The sequence below is a fragment of the Fundulus heteroclitus genome, chromosome 19, assembly GCF_011125445.2.
Source record: "Fundulus heteroclitus isolate FHET01 chromosome 19, MU-UCD_Fhet_4.1, whole genome shotgun sequence".
NCBI classification, from domain to species: domain Eukaryota; kingdom Metazoa; phylum Chordata; class Actinopteri; order Cyprinodontiformes; family Fundulidae; genus Fundulus; species Fundulus heteroclitus.
In genome coordinates this window covers 26240118-26252026 of record NC_046379.1, presented here as the reverse complement: position 1 = coordinate 26252026, position 11909 = coordinate 26240118, and the positions used below count along the sequence as shown (strand labels likewise).

Below are 11909 nucleotides of genomic sequence, written 5' to 3'. Positions count from 1 at the left end.
TTTTTCTCACAATATTATGACTTTATTGTCATAATTTCCACAAAATAAATGATTATGGACATTGTAAATGAAAGAAAATAAATTATTGGCCACGGTGGAGTACATTTCCCACTGATAGACACATATTTGTGATAAAAAACTTGGTTGTTTTCTAATGTAAAGAATTTGTTAAAGTTCAAGAAAAAATATTATTCATGCTTAAAGGCATGCAATTGCTATATTAAAATAATATATCTCTGACATTGTAAAGTTAGAAATGTGGATCGCCATTTGGATCATCTCGCAACCCCCAGGTGGTGTCTCATGACCCCCCTTGGAGGTTCTGCCCCCCACTTTGCGAACCGCTGCCCTAGAGACCCAGCCATGAAGCACATTGGCCATGTGTTTTACAGAAGCAAGGAACATAAAAACATTTTGAAGAATTTTTTTAATATCACTGAAGACTTGACTGAAAAAAAAGAATGACACCATTAGCGTAAAGACTGCACACATGTAGTGTACTACTGTGAAACTGTAAAGTGAAAAATAAAGTTTGTTCTAAGCGTAAACACACCCAAAACATATCAGCATAGCATTGTTTCACAGGTAGCAATGGGAAGCTTAGCAAAAACACAATAAAAAACATTCAAAGTAAACTATTTTAATGTCATCAGTTTACAATTATGGTTTAGTGAAGCTCCACCCACTTCTTGTTTTAATGCCTGTCAGACCCCAGGTTTAACTTCACTTTCTCTTTCAAAGCACAGTCATCTTAGCTAAAGATCAGGACCTGCTAGATCTGTGTTATAAAACTAAAACACTAATTCTCGTAAATGCTTCACAGTAACTTTGTTAGGGTTTTGCAACATGATTTATTTGCTGATTCTTTGGGCTTTTGCAGGTAATTAATGACTGAAATGAATACATTTCTACAAATGTTGAATATATTTACTAACGTATATCATAATTTATCATGATTGAAAGGGTTTTATTATCTTTATTTGTCCAGGTGTTGCTCCGGGTCTTGAGGTCCATCAGTCCCACTCGGATCTCATCAAGAATCCTGGAGATAAAGTTCAGGTTTTCTGCAGCCACGATAAAACTGACTACAGGATGATGTTCTGGTACCAGAGTCAACCTGGAAACACTTCTTTGAAGCTCATAGGATATTTGAACTATGGAACTGCCACAATGGAAGACCTATTTAAAGAGAGTTTCAGCCTTGGTGGACATTTGGGGGGAGATGCTGCAAAAAACGGATGACTTAAATTTAACCACATGTCTGGAGAACAGAATATGCTGATCTATTTGGTGAGCTTTAGCTTGTTCATTTCCACAGTTTCAGGTATTGTTTAAACTTTTCAAACATTGTTTTAAGCTCTACGTCTTATTTACTAAATATGTATTCAAATTTTCTAATTTCACAGCTGTTTATGTGTAATTTAATGAACCTTTTTGTGAACTTTTTCTACCAGGTTCTTCTCAAAATGACAAAGTCCATCAGTACCCTGCAGACATTTATGAATCTCGTAACAGTGAAGCCAAAATTCATTGTTCACACAATGTTGAAAACTACGACCGAATCCTTTGGTACCAGCAAACAGACAGAGACCTGCAGCTCCTGGGATACTTATTCGCCGGCACTGAAACTCTCGAGAAAGGAGTGAATGTGACTATCAAAGGGGATGCAAATAGAGGGAAAACCTGCACATTGATAGTTCAAAGACTGAGCCTGAAAAACAGTGCCGTTTACTTCTGTGCTGCTAGTTACCACAGTGGAGCAAATCCTTGTTCCTCTGTACAAAAACCTCCTGATCTTACAGTTGGGCTAATTTTTAAAGTTTGTGTTAGATTTCACATCTGTTTGCACCACCATTCTCATAAATATTGGTCCTTCTTTTTATTCAGGGAGTTATTAAGTTATTAATGAATTCTGTATATTACAATTTTCTATCTGTATGTTCACTCTAAGAAATAAAACAAGGCAGTTGGCCACTTTTTTTTCAACATTTAATTTCCAGTTAGCACCCAAAAAATTTGTTATTTCTTGTCTAGTAAATTTATATATGTTTTTTTCAACCCAACAAGATCCTTCTTAGTGTGTTACGTGAGTGAAAATCATTTATTTTGTGTGTACTGCTACAATTAAATGTTTTTTTTTTTCTGTTCATTTGCATTCATATGAATGCTACTCTGGAAAAAATATCTATTTTATCTTTATAAATGAACTTCGCTTTTTCCCATCAAAGAACTCACAAATTTACTTTTTAATTTTGACTGAACATTTCACTCTATGCTGATGAAATTTTCCCGTTTATTTTAATTTGCAAAAATCTAAACACACTTGGTAAACACTACATATTGTAGTGTTTACTGGCTTTCTTCTCAAAAATCATTACCAGGATATGACTCAGCAGTCTGAACATATTTAATTGGAGGTTTTGGCGGTGGTGCGTGTTTATGTGTTGTCAGCAACACATAAACACAGATCAGAAAAAAAGATCAGATCAGAAAAACAAAAATTGACTGCCAGTAGATGGCACCAGAGCTTCAGAAAGACTCTTAAGATCCAACCCAAAGGTTTTCAAAAGTGGGACATGTTCACAAAACATTTTTCTGTGTTTACCAAAATAGCAAGTCATTATGGGGACATTTTCCTTTTTATTTTGGTGCTCAGTGATCACTTTCATTATTTAGGAGTCTTTCTATGTCTTTGATGAAATACACAACACATTTTCTAAGAGTTCGTCAGAATTTGGAAGTATCTCAGACATAACTCAGACAAGGTGCCCATCTGCTCCACAGCCATTTAAAGACTGATCACACACTCATGCAATGGTACCAGAAATCCCCTGGAGACTGACCTCTGAACTGCACTGGACTGTAATTAAAGTATGTGGAGAACCCAGGATTTAAACAGACACAAATGTAATATTTAAAAAGTTTATTGGTAGAGATGAAGGAGGTGGCAGACTAGACAGGTAATGGTAGTTGCAGCTGATGAATGTAGATGACAGGAGTGGACCAGGTGAAGATGGCAGAACTGGCTGACCAGGAGATCGTGGTGGAAACAGGTAGATGACCAGATGTTGACCATACGATGAAGGTGAGGACTGACTTGACCAGACGGATGCAGGTGAAGTGACCCCAGCGTGGGCCGAGCGAGACACAGATTCCTCAGGAAACAACCTGAATCAGGCGCCGTACACAATCATTTCATTAAAACTTTGGAAATTATCTGTGATTTACAGGAAATTTCTAGAAAACGCCCTACAATGTTCTAGAAAGTACCTGGTAATTAACCAGAACTTTCTGGGCAATGTAGCACTAATTCCTCGAAAACTATGGGCTGTATGATGAGGTTCCTTGACAAATGTATTTACTGAAAAATAAACCATAATTCTTTAGGAAGAACAAGTACAGCTACTCTTCTCTTCCATGTAACTAGTAACCCCGCCCATCATTCTGCATTTTCAGCAGTACAGTGATAGTTTTCTTTATCACTTCAGTTCCATCTTTATTGGCCTCATCATCACATGTCAGCCGACTCTGAGTGGCCTCATTCAGGTGGCCCCAAAAGATATTCTCATACAAGGCAAAATGATCTGTCTCCTACTTTTTTGCTGTCTACCAGGTGGTTAGCTAAAATGTTTTGCTTTTTTCAAACTTGGAAAAGCTGTTTTTTTCACAATCTAATGTTCTCTTTTGTTGTTGTTTCAGGTTTTTGTCTCAGTCTTGAAGTCCATCAGTCCCACTCGGATTTATTCATAAATCCTGGTGAAAAAGTCCAAATCTTCTGCACCCATGCAAAAACTGACTACCGGATGATCCTCTGGTATCAGCAGTTACCTGGCAAAACAGCCATGGAGCTCCTTGGGTATTTGTACTTTAAAGATGTGAAAATGGAAGATAAAATTGATACAAATTTCAATATCTCTGGGGATCTGAGCGGGAACACAGCAAAGAACGCCTCTCTGATAATCAGTGCAGCAGAAAAGAAGCACACGGCTGTTTATTACTGTGCAGCACGAGAAGCACACTGACAAAAAATCTCTCTCTGCTTTACAAAAACTGCACTCAGTTCTTCCTTATCATCAGTGGTTTGTATTGAGAAAGGAAACAAACTGTTCTGAAACACCTGCCCATGTGGTTGTGTTTTAGTTTCATATTACAATATTATTGCTGAAAACTAGTTATGTATATTTTTTGTTATTCTTCTGCTTTAATAACATTTTATATAAAAATATTATTTATTTACACATATTTGAAATTCTGTAAGCAATTGCAAAAAGTTATTTATCAACAGTTTGGACATTTTAACGCTATAAGATTTCAAAATAATGTTATGATTGATTTTTGCTTGTTTCTTGTGCACAGCTCTACATGCTGAGGCTCTATTGGTGACTCCCAAAGCTTGGATCAAGACTCCACGGTGGGTCATAAAACAACAAATGGGTGGTCCTTGGATGATTTCCTGTTGATTTCAAACATCCTATTTCCACAAATATTGCCAAACAAACAGGAAGTACATACAGATAAAATCATATACTGGTAGCTGAAAATGTTTGTGGTGTTTTACTTTCTTTTTCTCTAGCTCATTAGGAATACTTGAGTCCAACAATCTTAAAAAATAATATCCTCCTTGACTCCGCCCACTGTACTCATGTTGAACACTGCTGCACTCCTCTCCACTGGTGCTAAACAGACAGGACCCGAAATGAGAGCTGCCCTCAGAGTATCAAATCTCAATGTCTTTGACATGATATTTAAAGTCTGCGTATTTATTTTCTTTCATCTGCCTGGAAATAACGGTAAGGGGACGGACACGACCAACAGAAAATATCTAAAATGAAAATCTCTATATTTAAAAAATATATATTTTCTGCTTCTTTACAGGGGATTCTGACTCCAAACATGTTGACCAAAGCCCTGCTTTCATCATTAAGAGAACTGGTGAATCTGTGGAACGAGAGATCAGATGTTCACACAGCATACCTAGTTATCAAGTCATTCTGTGGTACAAACAAGACGAGCATAAAGCTCTGAAGCTCCTGGGATATCTGAATTTTGACAGTCCCAATGTTGAAAAAGACGTGAAGGGAAAAATCAACTTTGATGGAGATGGACGCAGTCAATCCAGCTTTAATATTTCTGATCTTGCAGTGAATGACAGCGCTGTGTATTTCTGTGCTGCCAGTATGGCACAGTGCTGCAGGCTTACTGAGAGGCAATGCAAAAACTTTCTTTTATCTATTTTCTCTACACCTGCAGCCTGCCACTGTCTAAACCCAGATTTATAATTTCTTCATCATCTTCATACCTAAATTAATTAATTTATTTAGACTAAAAATTATACTATGCATAGTTTTATCACAGCTAACTTTCCTGTAGACATCAAACTGAGACAAAAGGCTAACATTTGTAAAGTTGGAACTCTAAAGTTGGAAGTCTAAAATAGTCTGTGCAGAATAAAAAAAATTTATATCACCTGTGAATAACTCCAAATTTGGATTTGTTTAAATGGCATTATTAGATAATCGTGAGCTGTATGCTGACTGAAATATCCTCTAGTATTTCAAAGTAGATCTGAAAATACATGGGTTTGTGCATTGATGTATTAAATGATCACGTGGCAACCTATCTCACAACCATTGCTCTCTATACTCCAGATTTTAGGAAATGACAAAGCAAATATTTTGCTCAAAATATTTTTCTTTTAAAAGATTACTAACAATCATCAGAATGTTATTGCCTCTATATAATACACCTTTCATGTGTAAGGAGTGCTAGGTTTTTCAATGTTACACTTTAACAAACTACAGCTTGTCTGGAGCAGTGACTTTGTAGAGGTGAGACCCTGTAACATTTTATATTATAATATTTATGCATTTGGCAGACGCTATTACAAAGTTATTGGTTGTTACTTTCACTCAATATATAACCTTTTGGACTTCACCTGGTTCTGTAATGTGCCTTTCAAAGTGTTTCCCATTCACTGATCCATGCGCAGTCCTCTGATATATTTGTATTCTATGCATATGCACACAACTATAAAAAAATATTCTTACTCACATATCAGGCATATCAGGAGAAAACACATTAACTTTGTATCTTGCAGCATAAAATTAGTATAGAGTTTCACTGAATTGCTGCCATCAATAAGTTTTGGTGTTGTGCAATTTCCAACAAAAGGCAAGAAAAAAAGATTACTCTGTAACCGAGGGGAAAAAAAAAAACTCTCATTGCTTTCCATAAGTACCAAGACAGAGATTGGTGATGTTAATGAATTTATTGTCTTCTCATGAGAAAGAGAACAGCAGGGAAAAAAGTCTGATCTCATCTAAACTCCTTCATTATGCTCTACCCAGACAAAAAAAAGCAACAACAAAAAAACCTTATATACTAGCATTTTGTTGTGCAATATGTCATTCCAAAGTTTCTCACCCTCAGGTTTCTGCTGGAAATTTTCCAAGTCCCAACAAGAGAAAGACAATAACATTAGACATAACCAACTCTACAGATGCACAGGGAGTCAATGTTCTTTAATTTAATTTATCAACTTGCACAGAAAATAATACCCCAGCAGGGGAGACCAATGTTACAGATGGATCTCTGAGATATACCTGGGATATTTGATCAGGAAGACAGCGTGAAAGAAAAGCTTTGGTCGAGACGGCAGTAAACATTTAAACCTGGAAGTGCAGTTTATTTCTGTGCCGGCAGTCGACACAATACAGCAGAATACCCTCAATACAATAATTCTGCAGAAAGAAAAAAGAGCTGAATACCTGCAGTCAGTCTCCACGTAACACACAAATAGTTACTGACTGGTTGTTTCACCATTGACCAATCAAAACTCAAGTTACAAACTCAAATTCACTGTTAGAATTTATTTATAGATCCGTTGAAAGTTAGAAATAAAAGCTGTTTTGCTGACATCATCAACCCGATTTAGTTTTTTTCCTCCAACAATTGCTTTAATTTGTATTAGATGATATGTATTTTATACTGCCATTGTTTGCAAAATGTTGTTTCAAATTAATTTATTTTCTCTTGCCATGAAAAAATTCTAAACGTTGTATATCGTCCTCATGGTGTTTCTTTGCGTCTAACCTTGACTCAAATATGACACCATTGATAACCTGTAGGAGGAGCAATTGTACCACTTTTTTGCCATCTGTGCTACAAGTTGGATTGAGACTCCCATCTTTATTTACCCTTCAGGTTATAGAGGCTTCAGCAGGTTTTGTTCGACAGAACATGGCTGTGATCATCAAACAAGAACTTGTCCTATACTTTTGGCTGTGGACCTCAGGTAATTTTCAGTTCAAATGCTTTATATTTTTACAGAATAACCTCTGGAATACTTCTGTTGGTTATTATATTCAAGTATCAAGAATCTTTGGTGTCATTATGAAATCACAACAGAATTTTGCAGATTCCAGGCTTAGAAGGCAAATATAATTTACAAAAACATAAAAAATTAAAACACTTGTGGTCATAACAAAACCTCCAATTAAATATGTTACCAATCAGAGATATATCTCGAAGTAAATTTTTAACTCATTTATCTGTACATTTTGTTTTTATATATAGGCCTAACTGCTGGGAGTGATGTCAACCAGCCAGACATGCTGTGGAGAAACCAGGGTGACAATGCAACAATCGAGTGCAAACACTCCAAGGGTGCTAGCTATTACCAGATGTACTGGTATAGACAGCTTCCTGGAGAAACTATGAAACAGATTGTTTTCACTATTGCAAACTCCAAACCCGACTTTGAGGCTGAATTCAGAAGTGAAAAATTCTCAGTGACCAAGACCGATGCTCTCAGTGGGACGTTCACAGTGAGCAAGCTGGTTCCAGGAGATAAAGGCCTGTATTTCTGTGCTGTAAGTGAGCACAGTGATGGAAACAACCCGAAAGCCTGAACAAAAACCTCTGTGCTGTTGGCACACGTCTAACCTTTTATCTCATGTATCATGAGGGGGTGGGGGCGACACCACAAATACTCAGCTCCTCTTTCCTTCGTCACTGGGATTTCCTCTTGATCATAGAACATTGCTAAAAGAAAATTTTATTTCCCCACTAAGTTTTTGCATTTGCGAATACTTGTCCGTCTTGAAAAACACAAAAATTAAAAAATATGGTTGATTGAGGCCTCTTGAATTGACTGGTGGCCCATTGGGCAGCTCCAAGCCAGCGAGCCGGGCTTCTTACCCAGTTAAAGTTTGAGAATAGGTTGAGATTGTTTCGGCCCCAAGACCTCTAATCATTCGCTTTACCAGATAAAACTGCAAGGCTGAGTGCCAGCGGTCCTGATGGAGACTTTGAAGGGAATCAGCTACTAGATGGTTCGATTAGTCTTTCGCCCCTATACCCAGGTCGGGTGACCGATTTGCACATCAGGACCGCTACGGGCCTCCACCAGAGTCTCCTCTAGCTTCGCCCTGCCCAGGCGCTGGCCTTTACTTTCATTGTGCCGCGGGGTTTCGTCGTTGCCCTCTGACTTGCGTGCGTATTAGACTCCTTGGTCCGTGTTTTAAGACGGGTCGGGTGGGTAGCCGACATTGCTGCTGACCCCTTGCGCCTTTTACATGGGCCGGTTCCCGCCCTGGCGGCGCTACGCAGTCAGGGCGCACTGAGGACAGTCCGCCCCGGTCGACAGCCGCACCGGGAGCGAGGGGGCCCCATCCCTCCGTGGGCACGCCCCCCCCCCCCTCGTGCCGAGACGTGGCAGGGATGGGTGGGAGAGAGGGCGCAATGAGCACTTTGTTCCGCAGCCCCTGAGAGCGGCGATGGATCGCTGCAAACCTCATTTATGAAGTCAGTGTGCTATGATTTAAATCTACAGGGATATTTGTTTCCCTTATTAACAAACCTTTGGGGGTCATTGGCACCCATGTATGGCACGCCTCACTTATGTCAGTCTGCCCCAGGTCAACTGTGGCTACTAACATAGCTCACCACCCTCAGGGTGTGATTGTGTGGGTGAATGGGTGAATGACTGATTGTAGTGTAAAGCGCTTTGGGGTCGTTGGACTAGTTAAAGAGCTATACAAGTACAAGCCATTTACCATTTATGAAAAATAATTTTTTTTTAACATAAGATCTAAATAATAGTTAACTTGTAATATGGTTTAAATGTTGATTCAGGTATCTACCATGTTAACTTTCTTCATAAGTTGGCAATGTGCTTTTAATGTTTAGCTGCAATGGATAAATGTGCCTGAATAAACCAACCCACTCAGAAAATATATTCATGGTGTATGGCGGGGTATGGACAAAAATTAAATGTGAATAGTCAGCGGATGGATGGCCAAGGGAATCAATGGTAACTCATGTAATGATTTTTACTGGGTCTTCACTCACCAACCAAGTCCACCTCACTCTCTGATTTATGCAATGGACGGAAACAAATAGCAAAAATCAGCTACTTGCACAATAATAATAATTGCTCTGTAAGATACTGTGTGGCACTGGGGTTATAATTTAAGAGGAGGAGAATCAATTATGACTCCACCCTATAATGATGACTTAAACAAGAACGCAACCATATGACTACACTTGTTGATGTGCCACAAAGAAGTTGTGAATTAACAGTAACATTGTTATCTGACAGAATTTAAGGCAATGTCTGAAGAACAGATAATACTCACTTTATTTATTTTCCTTAGTTGTAACATTTTCCATGTTTCAGGTAAAGCTTTTAAGATGATTCAGTTGAACCAGCTAAAGTCAGATTTCTAAATTAACTTGCTTTTATGACCATGCTAATGATACTGTGTCTTTTTTTCTTCCTCAGGTTCGTCTGTAAACGACAGAGTTCAACAGTACCCAGCAGACATTTACAAATCTATGCCTGATGAGGAAGCTGAAATCCACTGTTCACATAGTATTGATAGTTACAACCAAATCCTCTGGTACAGGCAAACAAAAAGAGATCTGCAACTTCTAGGGTACATGTTTGTAAGCTCTGAAACTCTAGAGAAAGGAGTAACTGGAAGGATTACAGGGAGCGCTAATAAAGGCGATACCTGCACATTAACAATTAAAGGACTCAGCCTGAACAGCAGTGCAGTTTACTTCTGTGCTGCTAGTTTCACAGTGTTGTATATCTCTGCTCCTCAATACAAAAACCTCCTTATCTCTGAATATTTTTTTCATCTCTGTATAACAGTTCACATCCTCTTGCACCTGCATTCTCAACAATATAATTTTTGCCTCTGACTTGAGCAGAGTAATGGAATTAACCCTTTTACTTTTAATTGCTACAAGCTCAACATTGACATAAACTTTGAACATTACTACACTTCTTATATTAATAGTCCTGTTGCTGTGGCTACAAAGTAAAAGCCAAACAATTAAATACATTTTAATTCTTTAGAACTCCACTAACTTGCATTAATATTTTGACATAGTATTTCAGTCTATGCCGATGATATTTACATACTATAAACTATGCACAAACCTAAACATACTTTCAAATATTGCCAGGATGTGCCTTGTTAAATGTGAAAAGGATGAACTGAAACATGATACATTCTCTTTAAGTTAGAAAGTTTTCAAAGGTAGGGTGTGACCACATTTTTCTATGTTGACTAAGATCACAGATCATCATACTGATATATTTGATTCAATTTGGCTCATGGGTAATTACTTTCATTATTATATATTTAAGGTCCCTAAAATGTACTTCTGAGCAGCTAGCCATGCATATTGACAGCAAACACACTCTTCCTCATACAAAAACTCTGGATCAGTATTTATTAAAGTTATTAGTTCACAATTAGTTTTAATAAGCCCCACCCACTTCTTGATGTAATGCCCTGTGCTCTGTCGGAAACCAGTTTTGACTTTATATCATCGTTCAAAGCTCAGTTATCTCAGCCAAAGTTGAGCCCCCAGCCCTAGTGCAGGCAGTCCTTACCAACTCTGCACTACTGTTTAAGACTGACCACTAGTGGGAGAACTAACCACATACTCTTAGCTACAAAGAGCTTTGATGTTCAGGCAGTGGTTCTCAAATCTCTAGTGATATCTTCCTAGCTTCTAAAGAGGTTCTCACAGGTTGCTAAGTTATCATGGGAGGTATCGCTACCCAAAAACACTGGGGATAAGTCCTATTTATTTTAGTTGCAGTTGCAGCCATTCGTGACAAGGAAAGGCTGCTAATCATTTAAGACTTTAGGTCGTAGAGAATCTGGCTCAAAGATGAGCCTCATCACCCCAGGCTGACTCCCACAGGCTGCAAGAAGGTCCTGGGTTTAAATTTGGAGTCTTTCTGCATGGAATTTGCATGTTCTCCATGTGCATGCGTATGTTCTCTCCAGGTACTCCGGCTTCCTCCCACAGTCCAAAAAACGTGACGGCTAGGTTAATTGGTCTGTACAAATGATCTTTAGGTAGTAGTATTTCTGTGTGCATCATTGATTGTCCTCGGTATCTCTGTGTTGCACAGTGAAGGACTAGCAATCTGTCCAAGGTGTACCCCGCCTCTTGCCCAATGACTGCTGGAGATAGGGACCAGATAGGGCACCAAGCAATACAGGCAATGTGTGGACATTTTACAAATACAAGGGCATTATGCATTACAGGCATTTCATGTAAAATAATATGCCATGATTAGCTATAAGAAGACATTTCCTGACAAAAATTAATATTTTTCCTAAAGGTGTTATCATCTGCTTTTCATAATCAACTTTATCAAAGTAAAAAACAACAACATCTTTCCTTGGGGTACGAAAACTACTCCCTTTTTAATTTCATCAAATGTCAAGAATTATTGTTTCAGAAAAAGCTAAAAGTCTGGATCCTCTGTTGAAAAGCATATCACTGACATTTACTTTATGCTTGGTTTCCATACTCTGAGAGGTCTGTAATATTTTTTTAGTATCAGGTGCACTGCTTTGAGGAGGCTTTAGCTGTAG

The 11909-nt window shown here is 38.2% G+C and overlaps 1 gene segment (V, D, J or C); it reads left to right on the top strand.

Moving 5' to 3' along the window:
• Nucleotides 1-2989: 2989 nt before the first annotated feature.
• LOC118567028 lies at nucleotides 2990-7910 on the top strand. The segment is given in 2 exon segments: nucleotides 2990-3053; nucleotides 7576-7910. Coding segments are annotated over 2 exon segments (399 nt in total).
• Nucleotides 7911-11909: the final 3999 nt, after the last annotated feature.